Source organism: Heloderma suspectum, chromosome 14 (assembly GCF_057233095.1).
Source record: "Heloderma suspectum isolate Gila_16-S chromosome 14, 16-S_ref, whole genome shotgun sequence".
Classification (NCBI taxonomy): Eukaryota; Metazoa; Chordata; class Lepidosauria; order Squamata; family Helodermatidae; genus Heloderma; species Heloderma suspectum.
The window spans coordinates 4,464,626-4,484,809 of NC_139471.1; the positions used below are offsets into that span (position 1 = coordinate 4,464,626).

General features: G+C 47.4%; 2 protein-coding genes across 7 annotated transcripts in view; one reads left to right on the plus strand and one right to left on the minus strand.

The window, feature by feature from the left end:
• The window catches only part of GPR107 (G protein-coupled receptor 107), a 63,801-nt gene extending 54,173 nt beyond the window's left edge, over positions 1 to 9,628 (minus strand). For both annotated transcript variants that reach the window (XM_084821054.1, XM_084821055.1), the window contains exon 1: positions 9,440 to 9,628. In XM_084821054.1, coding sequence (XP_084677180.1) covers positions 9,440 to 9,586 — 147 coding nt within the window. In that variant the 5' untranslated portion in view covers positions 9,587 to 9,628. The remainder of the gene's footprint in view (positions 1 to 9,439) is intronic.
• A 10,068-nt stretch (positions 9,629 to 19,696) lies between these two features.
• The window catches only part of FNBP1 (formin binding protein 1), a 165,574-nt gene continuing 165,086 nt past the window's right edge, over positions 19,697 to 20,184 (plus strand). The window contains exon 1 of one of the 5 annotated variants that reach the window (XM_084820949.1): positions 19,697 to 20,180. Coding sequence is in view for 3 of the 5 variants with exons in the window: in XM_084820957.1 (XP_084677083.1) it covers positions 20,157 to 20,180 (24 nt within the window). In the remaining 2 variants the exon portion in view is untranslated. The remainder of the gene's footprint in view (positions 20,181 to 20,184) is intronic. The other 4 variants (XM_084820973.1, XM_084820957.1, XM_084820960.1 and 1 more) reach the window with 4 other exon arrangements.

The window sequence follows — 20,184 nt, forward strand, 5'->3', positions numbered from 1 at the left end:
TTGCCAAGAAAACCCCATGGAACGTATCACAAGGCTAAAAGATATGACGCCGGAAGATGAGCCCCTCAGGTCGGAAGGTGTCCAATATGCTACTGGGGAAGAGCAGAGGGTATTTCCAAGTAGCGCCAGAAAGAGTGAAGCGGCTGGGCCAAAGCCGAAAGGACACTCAGCTGTGGATGTGTCTGGCGGTGAAAAGAAAATCCGATGCTGTAAAGAACAATATTGTTTAGGAACCTGGAATGTCAGATCAATGAATCAAGGTAAGCTGGAGGTGGTCAAACATGAGATGGCAAGATTGAACATCGACATCTTGGGAATCAGCGAACTCAAATGGACAGGCATGGGCGAATTTAATTCAGGTGACCATCATATCTACTATTGTGGGCAAGAATCCCTTAGAAGAAATGGAGTAGCACTCATAGTCAACAAAAGGGTGGGAAAAGCAGTACTGGGGTACAATCTTAAAAACGATAGAATGATCTCAGTACGAATCCAAGGCAAACCATTCAACATCACAGTAATTCAAGTCTATGCCCCAACCACTGAGGCCGAAGAAGCTGAGGTTGATCGGTTCTATGAAGACCTACAACACCTTCTAGAACTAACACCAAAAAAGATGTCCTCTTCATCATAGGGGATTGGAATGCTAAAGTAGGAAGTCAAGAAATCACCGGGATAACAGGCAGGCATGGCCTTGGTGTACAAAATGAAGCAGGACAAAAGCTAATAGAGTTTTGCCAAGAGAACATGCTGATCATAGCAAACACTCTTTTCCAACAGCACAAGAGGCGACTCTACACATGGACGTCACCAGATGGTCAATATCGAAATCAGATTGATTATGTCCTTTGCAGCCAAAGATGGAGAAGCTCCATACAGTCAGTAAAAACAAGACCTGGAGCTGACTGTGGCTCAGATCATGAGCTGCTTCTTGCAAAATTTCGGCTTAAATTGAAGAACGTCGGGAAAGCCACTAAACCGTTCAGGTATGACCTAAATCATATCCCTGATGAATATACAGTGGAGGTGAGGAATAGATTTCAGGGATTAGACCTGATAGACAGAGTGCCTGAGGAACTATGGACGGAGGTCCGTAACATTGTTCAGGAGGCAGCAACGAAATCCGTCCCAAAGAAAAAGAAATGCAAGAAAGCCAAGTGGCTGTCTGATGAGGCTTTACAAGTAGCTCACGAAAGAAGGGAAGCGAAAAGCAAGGGAGAAAGGGGAAGATATACCCAACTGAATGCAGAGTTCCAGAGAATAGCAAGGTGAGACAAGAAGGCCTTCTTAAATGAACAATGCAAAGAAATCGAGGAAAACAACAGAATGGGAAATACTAGAGATCTCTTCAAGAAAATCGGAGATCTCAAGGGAACGTTTTGTGCAAAGACGGGCATGATAAAGGACAAAGAAGGCAGGGACCTAACAGAAGCAGATGAGATTAAGAAGAGGTGGCAAGAATACACAGAAGAACTATACAGGAAAGATCTGAATGTCCCTGATAGCCATGATAGTGCAGTCACTGAACTTGAGCCGGACATCCTCGAGAGTGAAGTCAAGTGGGCCTTAGGAAGCATTAGTAACAACAAAGCTAGCGGAGATGACAGTATTCCAGCCGAGCTATTTAAAATCCTAAAAGATGATGCTGTTAAAGTGCTGCATTCAATATGCCAACAAATCTGGAACACTCAACAGTGGCCACAAGACTGGAAAAGGTCAGTTTACATTCCAATTCCAAAGAAGGGCAACACCAAAGAGTGTTCAAACTACCGCACAATTGCGCTCATTTCACATGCCAGCAAGGTGATGCGCAAAATCCTACAAGCTAGGCTTCAGCAGTATGCGAACCGAGAACTACCGGAAGTACAAGCTGGGTTCCGAAGAGGCAGAGGAACTAGAGATCAAATCGCCAACATTCGCTGCATCATGGAGAAAGCAAGAGAATTCCAGAAAAACGTCTATTTCTGCTTCATTGACTACGCTAAAGCCTTTGATTGTGTGGATCACAACAAACTGCGGCAAATTCTTAAAGTGATGGGAGTACCAGACCACCTTACCTGTCTCCTGAGAAACCTGTACAAGGGTCAAGACGCAACAGTAAGAACCAGACATGGAACAACCGATTGGTTCAAAATTGGGAAAGGAGTACGACAAGGCTGCATACTGTCACCCTGCTTATTTAACTTATATGCAGAGTACATCATGAGAAACGCCGGGTTGGATGAATCAGAGGTCGGAATTAAGATTGCTGGGAGAATTATCAACAACCTCCGATATGCAGACGATACCACCCTAATGGCAGAAAACGAAGAGGATCTCAAGAGCCTCTTGTTGAGGGTGAAAGAGGAGAGTGCAAAAGCTGGTTTGAAACTCAACATTAAGAAAACTAAAATCATGGCATCTGGCCCCATCACTTCCTGGCATATAGAAGGGGAAGAAATGGAAGCAGTGACAGATTTTACTTTCTTGGGCTCCAAGATCACCGCAGACGGTGACTGTAGCCATGAAATTAAAAGACGCTTGCTCCTTGGGAGGAAAGCTATGGCCAACCTAGACAGCATAGTAAGAAGCAGAGACATCACCTTGCCGACAAAGGTCCGTCTAATCAAAGCTATGGTTTTCCCAGTAGTAATGTATGGCTGTGAGAGCTGGACTATAAGGAAGGCTGAGCGCCGAAGAATTGATGCTTTCGAACTGTGGTGCTGGAGAAGACTCTTACGAGTGCCCTGGACTGCAAGGAGGTCAAATCAGTCCATCCTAAAGGAAATCAACCCTGAGTGCTCATTGGAAGGACAGATACTGAAGCTGAAGCTCCAATAGTTTGGCCACCTAATGCGAAGAGAAAACTCCCTGGAAAAGACCCTGATGCTGGGAAAGACTGAAGGCAAAAGGAGAAGGGGACGGCAGAGGATGAGATGGCTAGATAGCATCACGGATGTAATGAATATGAACTTGAGCACGCTCCGGGAGAGAGCGCAGGACAGGAAGGCCTGGCGTGCTATGGTCCATGGGGTCACGAAGAGTCGGACACGACTGAACGACTGAACAACAATAAGCCTTAAAAAACAAAAACCCTACTGACAACGGCTTTGACTAGCGAGGGATGCTAAAAGCAACAAAAAAGCTTTCTTCAGCTACATGCATAGTAAAAGACAGAGAAAAGAAATGGTGGTTCAGCTATTAAATAAGGATGGCAAATGATAACAGATGACAAAGAAAAGGCAGAAGTGTTCAATTCCTACTTTGACTCAGTCTTCTCCCAAAAGAGGGTCTATGACCCCCCTGGCAAAGGCGAAGTACAGGCTGAAGGGGCAGGATTGCAGCTTGAGATCGATAGGCATATGGTCAAGGAACACCTAATTACTTTCAATGAGTTCAAGTCTCCAGGGCCAGATGAACTGCATCCTAGAGTAATAAAGGAACTGGCAGAAGAACTCTCAGAACCACTGTCTATTATCTTTGAGAAATCATGGAGGACGGGGGAAGTGCCAGATGACTGGAGGAGGGCTAATGTTGTCCCTATCTTCAAAAAGGGTAAAAACTGGGAACTATAGACCAGTCAGTCTGACATCAATCCCTGGGACAATTCTGGAGCAGATGATAATGCAATCCATCTGGAAGCACCTTGAAAACAATGCCGTAGTCCTGCCAGACAAATCTGATCTCATTTTTTGATCAAGTAACCTCCCTTGTAGACCATGGGAATGCTGTGGACATCATATACCTCGACTTCAGCAAAGCTTTCGACAAAGTGCCCCATGATATCCTGATGAGCAAACTAGCTCAAAGTGGGCTAGATGAAACAACGATCCGGTGGATTCACAGTTGGCTACAAAATCGGACTCAAAGAGTGCTTATCGATGGGATCTTCTCAAATTGGGGAGAGGTAACAAGCGGGGTACCACAGGGCTCAATCCTGGGCCCAGTGCTCTTCAACATTTTTATTAATGATTTGGAGGAGGAGGTGCAGGGAATGCTGATCAAATTTGCAGATGACACAAAATTGGGAGGGATAGCTAATACTTTGGAAGACAGAAACAAAATTCAAAGTGATCTGGATAGACTGAAGGGCAGAAAACAACAGAATGACATTTAATAGGGATAAATGCCAAGTTCTGCACCTAGGAAAAAGAAACCAAATGCACAGTTACAAGATGGGGGACACATGGCTCAACAACATTGCAAGCAAGAAGGATCTTGGAATTGTTGTCGATCACAAGCTGAATATGAGGTAACAATGTGATGTGGCTGCAAAAAAGGCAAATGCTATTTTGGGCTGCATTCATAGAAGCATAGCTTCCAAATCCCAGGAAGTACTAGTCCCCCTCTACTCAGCACTGGTTAGGCCTCATCTGGAGTACTGTATCCAGTTCTGAGCACCACACTTTAAGAAGGATGCAGACAAACTGGAGAGGGTTCAGAGGAGGGCAAAAAAGATGATCAGGGGACTGGAAACAAAGCCCTATGAAGAGAGACTGAAAGAACTGGGCCTGTTTAGCCTTGAGAAGAAAAGACTGAGGGGAGATAGGATAGCACTCTTCAAGGACTTGAAAGGTTGTCGCAGAGAGGAATGCTGGGATCTCTTCTCAAGCATCCCAGAGTGCAGGACATGGAATAATGGGCTCAAGTTACAGGAAGCCAGATTCCAGCTGAACACCAGGAAAAACTTCCTGACTGTCAGAGCAATACAACAATGGAACCAATTCCCTAGGGAGGTAGTGGGCTCCCCCACACTGGAGGCATTCAAGATGAGGCTGGACAGCCATCTGTCAGGGATGCTCTGACTTGGATTCCTGCAATGAGCAGGGGGTTGGACTCAATGGCCTTGTAGGCCCCTTCCAACCCTACTATTCTATGATGCTATACTTGGGGCCTCTAGACCAGGAGTGTTTTGGCCTATAACTCCCATCAGCTTAAGCAAGCATAGTCAATGGTGAGGGGGAGTTGTCAGCCAAAACATCCCAAGGGCAAAAAGTTGTCTACCCTTGCTCTGGACAATGACACTGCCTGTAGCAATTATGTTTATGCTAAAAAAAAATTATAAGTAAGAAGAGCTCTGCATAGGAATCGTTTTCAACTGATCTGGGGAACGCAGTGGTTCCCTTGTTGGACAGAGAATAGTAAAGGTAGACAAGCTTCCCTGAAACACACCTTTCCTATCAACTACAAATTGTCCCCTGTAACTTCTAGCCCAAGTCAAGGGGTTCCAGGGCCTGTACCTTCACAGTCATGTGAAGCAACAAGAAACACCAAGAGGCCAAGTCAATGTCCTGCCTGAGTGCATGCCCTAGAACATGTCCCAGAATCCTTTAGGCTGTGCAGCCAGAGGTTCCCTGCCAGACAAGCTGCTGTGTGAAGCATTCTTTGAGGACAGAAAGCCTGTCCGTTCTCATGGCCATGCTGGGTGGGAATTATGGGAGTCGCAGTCCAACCCATCTGGAAAGCACCAGGTTAAGGAAAGCTGTATCAGAAGGGAGACACCAGGGTAAGGAGGACCCATACTGTAGACTCTCCACTATGTAGCCCAGAGCTTCTCACATCACCCCAGCAGAAACAAAAGGGAGCTGCTCCCATACTGGCAACATAACATGTCACTGAGAAAGTTAGAAGCAGCAAGGACCCAAATACTGGGGGAGAAACACAGCTTATAAACTTAATTATTATAAAAAACACGCCTACAGTTTGGGCCACTATCTACTTTTTACCAAAATACATTTAAAAACATGGCTTACAATTCTCAGCAGCTACATCTTTTTTCCCCCATGAGACTAAGGGTGGAATCCTACGCATGCTTAGACAGAAAAAACTCCTAGAATTACAAAGCCAGCCATGCTTGCTGGGGAATGCTGGGAGTAATACGGCTTTTTTAAAATCAAAACATGCACAGGATTGTGCGCTAGGAGAGCAAGGGCAAGCCAAGTTTAAAGAAGTCTAATTAACCGGAACCTTATGTTCGGTTGCAACTTTCCACTTTGAGGAGTTCAAACATTATTTAGACATTCTTAGAAAAGAGGAAGTGACCTACTAAAAAGGGCATTCCTTAACTCAGCACAGAGCTAGGAATGAACAAGCATTTCCACTGCCTGTCTTTAATCGAAAGCTTAAGAAAAGATGTCCCAAGTAACAGGAATAAAACAGAATCATCATGTGCATGGCTATAAAACTGCCCAGGGCATGGATGTTTAACATTTCAGCCTCAGGCTCACGGTCCGAGACCTGCAAGGACTGCATTCCAGTGGTAGGCGGGGCCAAAGGCAAAACAGGCAGGGCCAAAAACAGCAAATACCAGCCTATTTTAGCTTAAAGATCTCATTGCCAGAAACTAAGCCTTAGGCAAGGGGGGCGCGGAGTGCACAAAACCCAGGAAACCACCAAACACTCTAGGGAAAGGGGTAGGGCCATCTGGGGAACCCTGTATGGCCAGATTGGGACCTCAGGCAGGCTAAATTTAGTCCCACGCCTGAGGTTCCACACCCCTGACCCAAGGTGATGGTAAATCACCCTATATGTGGCCCCTTGTAAACTCTGCTCAGCATCCGAGGCATTTCTACATGTACCTATACCAAATGAAGTTCAGTAGACACCTACAAGGAGCAGGGCTTTCTCATTGATAGCACAAACTTTGTAAAATGGCCACCCCCAACCCCAAAGAGAGGTCTGTCAAGTCCCAACACTCCATGCCTTCAGACATCAGAGCAAAACCTGGCTTTTTAAGATGGCCATTATGTTATCTGTCATCCTTTATTTCTACGCTGCCTTTCGGCCAAAAGCCCCCCAAAGTGGCTCACAAAAATATACAAATACAATATTCAAACAACACACTAAATACAAGTCTAAAGCAGAAATACCACAACAGCTGTTTAAAACTAACACAGCTAATAACCCTGCAGTCTGAACACACCTTCTGCATATCCAAAAGCAAAAACCCATCAGCAAAAACGTCAGAGTAGAGCTGGAATAATCCAGAGCTCTTTATAAGGTTTCCCAGGCAGGAGGATTATGCTTAATTGACACAACTTGTATACAAGTTGCCTTCCAATAGGCTGGATCTTTTGTTCTTGTGGAGTTTTTGTAGAACAAAGGTGTTTTTTACGGTTTATTTGCTTGCTTTTTTATGAGTTACTGTGGGCTAGGGATGGCGGAGAATTCTGCCATGGACGCCACTGAAGCCCAATTCTTAGAATCCCCCCCCCCCCCCAGAGTTCATGGCAGAATGGACCACTCACCTCCACCACCCCGCAAAGTTCACACTGGCTGGATCCTACCTGCTGCTGCCGGGTCCGTCCGCTGCCAGACTGCAGGTGCAAAGGCGCCATTTGCGTCCCTGGTCTTTGCTGCGATAGGCTACGTAAAGATTTACATAGCCTATCGCGCAAAGGAACAGGGATGCAAATGGAGTCTTTGCGTCCACAAACTGGCAGTCCAGCAGCGGACAGACCTGGCTGGGGGCTCCGCAGACTCACTGTGGAGCAGAGCCAGCCGGGGAGGATTCTGAGGGGGAGGAACAGATCGCCTCCCCCCCCCCCGGCGGACTCGGGTAGGTGGGGTTCATACACCCCTACTGTGGGCTATGGGTTTGTTTGTTTTTTTAAAACACACATTATATTAGGCATCAAGTAACATCCGTGGCCAAGAGAGGGGACATGTCAGCCTAATAGGGATTGTCTAGATGTTGGCAGATATGTATTTATTTTATTTATTACATTTCTCTACTGCCCAATAGCTGAAGCTCTCTGGGCAGTTCACAACAATTAAAACCATAAAATACTACATAAGATACATTATAAAAGTTTAAAAGTACAGTATAAAATAAGGTTAAAAACCAAGACAAAACCTAACAGCAATGCAAAGATTTAAAATACCATGACAGATTTAAAACAGAACTAAGGCTAAAATGCCTGCGAAAATATAAAGGTGTTCACCTGGCACCAGAAACAGCACAATGTAGGCACCAGGTGAGCCTCTCTGGGAAGCTCATTCCAAAAGATGTTGTACACAACCCTTGCCAGGCCAGGTTTTCATGGTCCTAAAGACTCGTATCCTCCTTTTCAGACTTGTATCCCCTCTATTTGAAAGGCTGTCCAGTCCAAATCTGGTTTAGAGATAAAGAACTGTAAGAAGGGAGAACAGACCAGGGCCTTGAAGTTGCTCATCAACAGCACCTGGAGAGCAGATTGCACAAGCACACAGACTGAGCAAGCAGTCTTCCCTACTATGGTGAGCACCACTGTATTTCTATTTACATTACAGCAATTCTCTCTCAGTTTTGGATATATACACAGATGCATACACAGATTTTAAGTGTCTGTATCTTCTTTTCTGCCTTTATGGGTGATGTATTTCCTTTTTTTGCTGATGCCTAGGTGGCCACCTACGCTAACCAAGAGATAGCTAGTTCAGACACGGGCAGATCACAGTCTATTGGGAGACTCGCAATAGATCAGCAAAGGACTCTGACTGCCAAACATTTAACAGCAACAAGGAAAAACACATTTCCTGGGCCAAGACCAGTTTGTACTACCTACTTACCAGCCTCCATGCCCCTCACCTGTAAAACCTGTGCAGTTCCAGCTGGGGCCAGTTCTAAGTGTTGTGTTAGAATTCCTGCTCTGAAGCAACTCAGAGATGTACGTTTGTATCAGTGCATTGCACCTGTGGCATCAGCACTTCCACCCCCTCTGCCCCTATCCTGCACCTCACTCTCGGTACTGGACCTTGGCAGTTCCACTAGGAACAAAAACATTAAAATAAAAGATTTCCACACACATCCAACCCAGCCCTGAAGTCTGCTCAGCCACTACCTACAGCAGCCTTTCCCACAACCTGGCACCCTCCAGATATCCTGGACTGCAACTCTGGAAACACCCCTTGTTGCCTGGGACTACAACTCCCAGGCCAGCAGAGTGGGGATGCTGGGACTTATAGTCCAACATATCTGGAGAGCATCAACAGGATGGGGGGAAAGGCTGCCATGGCCCCCCAACCTGCCCCCTGACACATTGGACAACAACACCCATCCTCCCTGACCACGGGCCATGCTGGCTGGGGCTGATGGGAGTTGCAGTCCAACACATCTGGAGGGCACTAACCAGGATTTGGGGGGGGGAAGGCTGCCACCGCCCTCCAGCCTCCCTCTTTAGTGTGTTGGCTACAACTCCCATCACCCCTGACCACAAGCCATGCTGGCTGGGGATGCTGGCGGTTGCAGTCCAGCAAATCTGGGGGGCGCAAGTTGGGGGAAAGGCTGCCGTGGCCCTACATTAGCCTTCCCCGAAGCTAGCACCCCACCTCAATATGCTGGACTACCATTCCCATCACCACTGACAGAGGTGGTTGGGCGGAGAGGGCGAGGCCCAGCGCGGGACTCGCCCTGCCCGGCCGGCCCTCCGCTTCCTTCCTCTTCCCTGGCTCCGCTCCGCCCCGCCCGCCGCCGGCCTACCTTGAGGGTGAGCTGGTGGACGCGGGCCTGCGCGGGGTGTCCCAGGAGCAGAGCCGCCAGCAAGGCGGCGGCGGCGGCAGCCCCCGCAGCCTTGGGCGGGCCGAGGAAGCCGGAGCCGCTGCGGCTGCTACTGCTACACGACGCCATGTTTATTCCCGCATCAACATCGCCTCCGCCCCACCCACTTCCGGGGTCAGAGGGCAACGGGGCGGAAGAAGACGCGTGGCGGCCGGACGTGGACCGTAGAGGCGCCAGGAGGCAAGGAGATGCCTAGAGCGGCACACGCGAACTTCCGGTAAGGACGTGGACCCCGGCCGACATGCGGCATAGAGATAGGAATTAAGTAGAGCAGCCCATCCTGGTGCTTCCTTCAGCAGCTTCCAGGTTCGCCTTGATGCCACAATGACATCCGGCGTTATTAAGACTTTCGTCCTTGACTTGCTTCCGCGGGTCTGCGTCGGAGGGCAGATTTTGTCACCCTGGACGGAACGGGGTGTGTGCGCTACCGTGGGAAACGCGGGGAAAGCTAGGGTTTTCACTCCAAAGCGGATGTATTGTAGGCAAACTCAATGATCACTACAAATGTGCAAGTTGTTGGGATCTACAGATCTCTTCGTCGGGAACGATGTTACAAAAAGCAGGAGGGGGGAGGCTGAGTGGATCTTGTCTTCAGGTTGTCGAGCAGAAGCTGAATATGAGCCAACAATGTGATGCGGCTGCAAAAAAGGCAAATGCTATTTGGGGCCGCATTAATAGAAGCATAGCTTCCAAATCCCGGGAAGTCCCAGTTCCCCTCTACTCAGCACTGGTTAGGCCTCACCTGGAGTACTGTGTCCAGTTCTGGGCACCACACTTTAAGAAGGATGCAGACAAACTGGGGAGGGTTCAGAGGAGGGCAACAAAGATGATCAGGGGACTGGAAACAAAGTCCTATGAAGAGAGACTGAAAGAACTGGGCATGTTTAGCCTTGAGAAGGGAAGACGGAGGGGAGACAGGATAGCGCTCTTCAAGTACTTGAAAGGTTGCCACAGAGAAGAGGGCCAGGATCTCTTCTCGATCATCCCAGAGTGCAGGACACGGAATAATGGGCTCAAGTTACAGGAAGCCAGATTCCGGCTGAACATCAGGAAAAGCTTCCTGACTGTTGGAGCAACACGACAATGGAACCGATTACCTGGGAGGTGGTGGGCTCTCCCACACTGGAGGCGTTCAAGACGAGGCTGGACAGCCACTTGCCAGGGATGCTCTGACTTGGATTCCTGCATTGAGCAGGGGGTTGGACTCGATGGCCTTGTAGGCCCCCTCCAACCCTACTATTCTATGATTCTATGTCTGCCTTGGCAGAGCCTTAGGGTGCAATGCTATGCATGTCTAGAAAGAAGAAAGTGCTAGAACTCCCAGCATGGCTGCTGGTGGGATACTGGGAGTTCTAGAAATTTTCTGTCTAAACATACATAGGCTTGAACCGGTAAAATGAAAGGGAGGAGGATGCACCCTAATCCTAACCTGAGGCTTAACCCTAACCCTCTCAGGAAACTGGAACATCTCGCTATCCGCATGGCATACTTAAAACCAGATAATGCAGCTCAGAGTGTTTTTCAGGATAAACAGGTACCTTATCGTTTATGGGACCTGAGATGGAAAATGTACAGTATAGGAACAACTAATCCAGGGCACTCAGATGAACGTCAACAATGCAAAAGACCAGCTTGTGTGAATAAGGCAAGTACCAGGTTAGGAGGTGTAAAAGAAAAAGAAACCTGTAAGCATTTCATGCAAGAGTGTACAGCGGCTAAACAGGTTTGGGAAAAGGTTTCAGATGGTTTGATGTGGCCCTTTTTGAAAAATCAAACATGGGAAAATATTCTGTTGGGGGTAGAGCCCACACAGTGATTTCAGGGCCCAGCCAAGAAAATGAGTCAAACTAGGGACAGGGATAGGAAGAGTAAGGAAAAGGAGTTTTGGAAAATACCATGGACTACAGATTGTCTGATAAACCTTTTAGTACTTTTTGATTATAGGAATTCAACATACCAAGGAGTTAAAAACTGGGAAAGAAGAAGTGGATGTTTCTGTTCAGTTTGTTATTAATAGATTAAGGTCTACTAATAGATTAATAGATTAAGATGCGAAAAGAAAAGGACGCCAAACAATAGGTGGCAGAAGCGGTGAAGTGGTTGGCTGAATGCCGCCTATTATGTGGTGTACTCATGTAGGCTTTTGCATTTTCAGTATAGTGCAATAATGTAATAATGTAATACTGTGACAAGGCTTTTATTATTATTTTGACTGTATAATTTTGAGTTGGAGTGATGTGATTTCTATAGTTTGAATTATTTCTATTTTCTTTTGTTTAAATTGTGAAGTAGTATGTTTTTAAAATAAAAACAATTCATTCCTAAAAAAATTCATTCCTAACCTGAGGCTTAACCCTAACCTTCCTGTGAAACTGAAACATCTCCCCATCCACACAGTATACTGGTCACAGGCAGTTTGGGGATGGGGGGCTACTTTCTGTTGGTGGGCAGGACCAAAGTCAAATGGGGTACAGCCAAAAAGACCAGTGTATTTTAGCTTAAAACTCAGAGGGAGCAATCCTATGACCACTGGTCAGCAGCTAGACGCCCATAGGATATCTTGTTTTCTGGGAACTGACCTTGGAGCCCGCGCTTTTTAAATCCCTGCATTGCTGCTAGGTTTTATTCTGGTTGTATTGTTGTACAGTGGTTTTAATGTTTTATATATTTTATATTGTTTTATTGTGTGTTCTTTGGTTTTAATTTTTGTGAACCGCCCAGAAGGCTTTGGCTATTGGGCGGTATAGAAATGAAATAAATAAATAAAGGTCGGTTTGCAGAGATCCGACCTTCCCTCCCTTCCACGTTGCCTCGCAGGCAGCGTGGAGAAGCACCATCCTCCGCCCTCACAAGAGGAGTGCGGAGTGGCCGAAAAGAAGCATGCCAGGGAGCGTACTGGGGCAGGGAGAGCAGAAATGTCAGTATGATGCATCCAGTGTGTCATCTGGCAGCCTCCTCCCCTGCTTGGCCCTCCCACCGAAAATGCAGGGCAAGAGGAGTGTGGAGAGAACAATCCCCTCCATGCTTCTCCTGCCCTGCATTGGATAGGCGGTCGCCTCCAAATTCGGAGGTGGCCGCCTATCTGCATAGGATTGTGTCCTTACTACCTTAGGAGAGTCATTTCAGCCCTTTAGAAATGGAGGCTCGTGGTTGCTAGATAAGCCAATGACCAGCGGTCCAGCAATACAGGAGGAAGTTTATTGGGGGACACTTTGCTGAAGGCCCTCTCAAACCTGGAGCCGGCTCTGATCTTAGATGATCCCGGTGGGATAAAAGTACATGTGTGTCCCTGTTTTCATCTGAAATAGGCTGATGGGTATGGAAGAGCAAAACGGCTCATATGGCTAAGCAACAAAGCTCCAATTTCATTTCATTCATTCTGTTTTTGTAATTTCATATCCCACTTTCCCCACCTAATTGACATGTGTCTTCGGTTCCCAATAGCGTGGCACGGTTACCCATCACCAAAAGAAAAGAGGACATGCCCTGCCAAATAACAGGACATAGATTTGCATAAAATAATTTGCTAATTTATATGCATAGATGCAAATTTAGCAATAATTGCTGTAATTGAAATAGGAATACAGTACATCTCACCATAGTGTGGAAGACTGTGACCAGGTGACCTGTATGCCTTCTCAGTCTGCTGTCCAGGTGATAAGAGTTATGGGCAGCTTCAAGGCCCCTGAACTCCCTCCTTTATCTTTAAACTGTGGACACCTCTTCAAAGAGAGGACTGTCTTTTGTAAAATAGGACACCTGGCCACCATAGTTGCCAACTGATGGGGGAGAAATCCTGGCCTGGCTTGCTGTTGTGCCTTTAATGGCACCTTAATGTGCAGGCGTCACCAGGTGAAGCTTTTCCAAGACGGACATACACACGATCACCTGCTAATATTTGCCTGAGCGGTTGCTGTCAAAAACTGAAATTGCCGCTTGAAAAAGTGGTCAGCAGTTTTTGAAACTGCCATTTAAACTGTTTAGATATGGAGCAGTTATATAAATGTTGTAAGAAAGTCAGTAAATAAACATTTAACAAATCAGACAGCAGGACAGATATAACAAACCAGCCAATCAATCCAGTAAAAATTGGAACGCCACCATATTTTTGCTTGCGTACCAATCTCGCTGCCATTCCATATGGAACGCCTCGTTCCCCAGAGCGACCACTAGATGTCAGACGAATACAGCTAAGTGGCTTTGGTGAGACGATCAATAGACATTTAATCGCAAATCATCGTTTTGGTATTGTTTAATTATTAAAGCTGCGCCGTTTAATCAGTCAATCAATGGGTTATATGAATTTATTTTAAAAAGTAAGTGATGAACAGAGGAACATGAGAGGCTGTTTTCTACCAGGTCACAGATAAAGACCCAGTTTGCATGTCACAGTTACCAGGGTTTGTTTAAACCCCAGGTAGTTGTGAACGAGTTGTGTTCCTGGCCACCCACTCCTGCTGAGCTAAACAACCCAGAGACATTCCATCCCTGGGTTGTTTATTGTGACATCCAAACCTGGATTTGTGGGTTGTTAAGGGAGACACAACGCAGACTTGTAATTAGGGATGCTGGAGAAATCCACTGCGGATTTCTCCAAATGAGGCCAGATTCCAAAGAATCTGACCTCCGGAGTCCGCAGTGGACCAGCCACACTCACCTCCAGTCTGGAGCCGTTCCCGCGACACGGCTCTCTGGCTTCCTATAAAACACGATACGGTAATGGCAGCTGCCGTTAGCTTACCGCAGGAAAGTTACAGCCGTAAATGGCTTATTGTACGCCACTTGAGGCCCTGAAGCACTGACTTTACCTAAATACAGCCGTAAAGAAGCTACAATTTAGGTTAAAGTGAGTGCTTTACGGCCGCAAATAGCATAAAATATGCCATTTATGGCTGTAATTTTCCCACGATAGGCTAATGGCTGCCTCCATTAGTGTGTCGCATTTTATAGGAAGCCAGAGAGCTGCTCCACCAACTCCAGTAGACAGACCGGACAGTGGGGGGTTTGTACATCTCTACTTGTAGCCCATGGTTTGTTCTTGGGTTAGACATCTGGGCTCTTCCTTCCTCGACAACCTACCATTCTGGGTTCAGATGTCATGATAAGCAATGTTTAACTCTGCCTGGCTGCATCAGGAGCAATTGGGCAGTGACAATTGTCATGCTTCCTCGAACCCACTTCATTTGCAACAGCGACATCCAATGTGCGAATCTCGTCTGTCCTTCCTACGGTGGATCTTCAGACATACTGCCTCTCTGACAAGTGGATTGTGCGCTTTGGATTTGATCGTTAGAACCCTGACACCTTGACTCCAGAAGCCATTTTTTGTTTTGAAGGCACAGCCCCCAAAGCTTCCAGGAACAACGTTGTGGCTCTGAAACTCCCACAGTGGCAAGGGAGTCATGGAACAGACTTGCTTCCTCCTTGATTAGGCTAAAGAGGGTTGTTCCCTGCGATCGGGAAAACTAGGGGTGGCGCATTTGTCAGTTTCACTTTCTCCCACGTTCGAATTTTTTAAAATCTCAAGCGCTTTCTGTCCCAAACTTCCCGGATCTTGGTAAACTCTGATCAAAAACAAACGGAAACTAAATTCTCCCCCGTCTGCACCAGCCAAATTAAATAGGTACAGCTTTTCTCAGCATGTTGTGTCTGCCTGCCCTAGAGCTGTTAAAACATGAGGAACCTGTCGGGGGGAAAAGGGGGGAAACTCTAATTCAGCACTGACAGGGTTAGTAGAATATGCAGGGATTCAAACCCAGACTTTGGGGAACTAAGCACCCAAAGTCTGCACGTTCAAATCTGTCTGTTTCAGTTTCTCCTACATCCTATTTTTACAAAAATCTCCAACTTTTTTTTGTCCCAAATATGGAGAACTTTGCAAATTTTGGTAAATTCTGATAAAAAATGGAACTGAAATGAAATCCTCTCCCATCCGTAGGGAAAACATGCAAATGCCAGCTGGATGGCCATTGTGTCCCGCCACTCAGCTGACTAGCCCACGAGCGTATCTTTGAACTGCCCAGCTCAGAGCCTTGGCAGGAGAGGTGATCCAATCCTGAAGTATCCCCAGCTCCCAGACAGGCCGTCGTGCTGTGGTAAATTCTATGTCCCTGTAGCCATGCCCCCAGGAAGAGTCCCAAAATGCAGCTAGTTGTGTTGATCCCTATCAACAAACCAGTTCTAGCAGTTTTCATATCCACCAGGAGCAGGTCTTTGGTCAAGCAAACAGGTTGTAATTGCCCACTCCAGACCAAGCCACCCCAAAACGCTTTGGATCACAACAAGGAGCAACATATTGTTGCTGGGGAAATTCATTTCCCTCCTCAGGTACTGTGAGGATTTGCAGCAAAGGCCAGATGGAGCAGGGAAGTCTTAAGAGGAAAGCAGATGATGTTGGTGTTCCCTGCTCCCACTTTTCCCTGATCACTGATCATTTCATCCTGAAAGCCGGCACTGTCTGGATGCCATGTATGGGCATAGTTGGTCCCCCAAGCCAATGAGGGGACCGAAGAATTTATAGAAACAGGTGTGAAGGAGGATGTCCACAACCACTCAGTGTGTGCGGTTCCTTTTGTCGCGCATGCACAGAGGAAGCAAATGGGGGCGGAGCTAATGTTCACGCCCTAGATGAGAAGAGAGCACATGGCTACTGCAGCGACAGCATGATGGACAGACATGCCACAGCCCACGTTTTCTTGATTACAGCTGAGTAGATCAGTGGGGAGAGCGAAAGAGAGAGTGATTAATCAATTAATTACGCTCTCTTTCTGTGTCCCTGCTGGTTTTCTCAACTGTAATAAGACATTATTTGGGGGGAAATTGACCCTCGGGGGGGCTGGATTTGTCCTGTGGGCCTCAGATTCAACCCCCCTGCTTCTAGTGGGAGTGGGGAGACAATTAATTAAATCTGTGTGTGAATGGTGTGTGTGTGTGGGGGGGGGGGCTGCCAATGCCACTGTCACCAAACTTGTCTTGGAATCCAGACACCAGAGCACCTGGCAGGTAGGTACATTTCTTATTAGTCATATTCTCCAGCCTCAATCCACCCCCTCTGGCTCAGAGGCAGCAGAGGCGTCATCCACTAACCCATTAGTAACCCACTAACCCACTAAGGCGTCATCTCTTACTCTAGGGCCTTCTAGGCCAGAGGACGCAGGCTTACCAATCTCCTCCGACCCATTCAATGTAGTCCTCACCATCCCCATACCATAAGAGCCAGTGGTTGCAGAATTGGGCAATGGTCCTTTAAGGAACAGACAGCTCCTCAGAGGGGTCAAGGTTAATACCAAGTCCACACCTGCCAGCCTTCAGAAGGCCTCTGTCTGTTGTTGAGACAACAGCTCTTCTTGAGTGAGTCCCAGCTAGCATGGATCTGTCCAGGGTCCTGATGGATACTCCCTGGTCTGATCTTGTCTTGTCATTCCACAAAGCCGGCCCTGATCCTGGTTCATTGTATGTGACTCTGCTTTCTTGTATGTGATGTCCCTGGGAACCTGGAGCTGAGCTAGAGAGGATACTATTTGCGGGGGGTTGTCTGTTTTTACCCTGGTGGTGCGGGATCGTGAGAGTGAGCAAAGACAGGCCCAAACCCCTTGCCATTCTGTCCTTTGCTGCAACGTAGAGACCTGCGTATATTGATGGACCAGAAGCACCAAAAGTGGTAGATCTCCCCCTCCCACAAATTTATACTGCTACACCCAGATCCAGCTGACAGTTCCTTGGGACTGCAAAATCTGGGCTGATCCATCTGTCAGAGAACCAAGAGGCCATTCGGAGGCTGCACTGCCTGTCTCTCAGGAAGGATGTCATGACAAGAGGGAGACCAACCTTTTTTAAAATTAATTTTTAATTTATTTTTATTGTAAATGTCAACAAAACAAAACACATATAACGTGGTTGGAAAAATTCATCTCCCCCCAGCTACTGTGGGGAATGCAGCTAAACTCAGAAGGAACGGAATTTGGAAGGGGGATGGCAGAGGACGTCAGTGACCCTGCTAAGAGAAATGTGGTGGTGCTGCAACTCTGCGAGCCCCGACTCCGCTGCACCACTGATGTCAGGAAAAACAAAACAAAATTCTGCAAATCTCCGTTTGTCAGGCTACTGACGGTAAAGGCAAAGGCACAGTACCCATTAAAAACTTGGCAACCCTTGGCATAGACGAGCCCACATCAAGGATCAACAGGCTCTCATTTAATTTACTGACAAATTCAATCCAATCCTGTTTAGGTTTGTCAACTTTTCAACCTTCCGCCGCAGCAGATTGCTACGATTCAGAGCAGAGTCAGAGCAGATTGCTGCGCAGGCATTCGCAGGCAACCATTCTTTTTCTCTCCACTTTGGGAAAAGCCGATACAGGCCTGCTGATCTGGAGTTTTCAGAGGACAATCTGCTATTTGAAAGGCTGTCCAGTCTAACTCCAGTTTAAATATAAGGAACCAGGAGAAGAGAGAGCTGCAGGTGTCTTGAAGATAGCTATCCACAGGAAGCAGCACTCGCACAGCAGGCTCACTCACATGAGTTACCCGGTCAGTCCTCCCCATTGCAGTGAGATGTACTGATATCACCATTCAAATCTGAGTTTTTCTAAATGTGCATCTATGCCTACAAATTGACACATGCATATTTTCTGTAAATCTGTGTCCTCTCAGTATTTCTCAATGTGCAGATAAATTAGCATATGCAGATTTTATGCAAATTGATGGATTTTCTCTCTCTATGTTTTTTTGGTAATGATCAAGTGGCGCCCCTATCTCATACTGCTGTTAAAAGCATATGACAAGTCATTTTTTCCCAGTCATCTGGGAGCCTTAACCTCATTTAATTAAAATAACCAAATGAGGCACTTCTTACCAACAGCATCCTAACACTGAAGCGGCCCCACTTCCTGTGAATGGTGGTTATTTGTTTTTAACACTTTGGTATTATTTTGAGCTTGTGCTTCACACTCTGAGTTTTGGAGGGGGACTACATTTTTCCGTTGCCGTGGGACAAGAAACAGTTCCATCCCAGGAGAGGGAGGTAATGCATTTATTTTAGCAGATCCTAGGAGAGGGAGATGGTGTGTGTGTGTGTGTTTGGACCCCCGCCAACACAATCGACACATAGAGGGCTCAATTTGTATATTGGCTTAGATCAGCGATGGGGAACCTACAGCCTTCCAGATGTTATGGGACTACAATTCCCATCTTCCCCGATGGGGAAAAACTTTACAGAAGCCGGCCAGCAGAAGGCCATGTGTGGACTTCTGGAGGCAAAGACCCTGCTGTAAACCTTTTTCACCTTGTCCAGCATAGAATTTATGCCTGGAACATCATCAATTGTATTTTCCTTCCTTCCCACTCACCACCAGCTGACTGCTACGGGAGGCTGTTTTCTGTTCAAAGAACGAACTCTATAAAGCACCAGGACAGGCACTAAGAAACGAGGGGAGGCTGGTGGGTTTCAGTCAAAACTCTAAAGGTGCTATACAAAGTGCTGAACCCTAGCCCCAAAATGGGTCCAGCACCTTAGATAGCTCCTTTAGAGTTCTGGCTGGTTCTGACTGAAACCCAAAGTGGATTCGCCTCCCCACTGAAATACGAGCCACCAGCCTCCACTGCAAGAAACCAAACGGTCCAGTTTGGAAACAGAGTGGGGCACAGTGGAGGATGGTGCCTCTGATTTCGGTGGGGCTGTGAATCCATTCTGGGTTTCAGTCAGAACCCCCATTTTTAAAAAAATTTGCGGGGTTTGTTTTTTTTAAAAATCATTTTAGGACTTCTGTTCTGTCTAAATGTGTACAGGACTGCACCCTAAAATGTGTCGTTTTCAATGCTTCAATGTTTATCCTGCTCATACTCATTCTCTATGTCTAAACATGCTGGCAGGGGGATGCTGGGAGTTGCGGGAGCTTTTCTGTCTAAAAAAATAGGATTGCGCCCTTGGATTGTTGGACTCCAGCTTGAGGGCTTCTCAGCACATAAGGAGGCATGTAAATGCGAAGTGTGCGTGCGCGTCTTTGGGATGCTCAAAAAACGCAGCTCGGTTTCTGGCTTTTCTTTTTGGCCAAGGGAAGCCGAAGTCTCGGATGCGGCTCGCTTTGCGCAAGAGCCTTTGATGCTGCTCTGCTGTTGGTGCTTCGCATCGCTGGGGCTCCGAGCCCTCGAGGCCTCCTCCGCGCTTGCGCAATCCCCTGCCGGACAGACCCCCCCTCCTCTTTTCTACACACTCCCTGGCCCTCCGTGCGCCTCCAGGTGGCGCATGCGCGCACCCCCTGGAGCTGTCAAGCCCTCTCCCCTCCCTCTAGTGCTCCCCAGGGCTGCCCTCATCGCTGGATGCTGCTGCTGGCGCTCTGGCCATTTTGCTCTGGAAGGAAGCAATGAGGAGGTAGCAGCAGCTGCCACAGGGGAAGGTGGTGGTGCAGGGGAGGAAAAGACTCTCCAGCAGCAGCAGAAAGAGGAGCAAGGCCCAGGAGGAGAAAACAAGAGGGAAAGCTGTTGTCTTGGCCAACGCATGCTCTCGTTTTGCAACCGTCTTGGAGGGGTGCTTGCCTCTTTTTTGGGGTGGCAGGGCCAGAAAAAGGGGGCCTGGACCCCGGACCCTTGAAAATCCCACCCACCAGCCCCCCTGCCCGCTCCGGGCTGGATCTGCCGGAACCATGAGCTGGGGCAAAGAGTTGTGGGTAA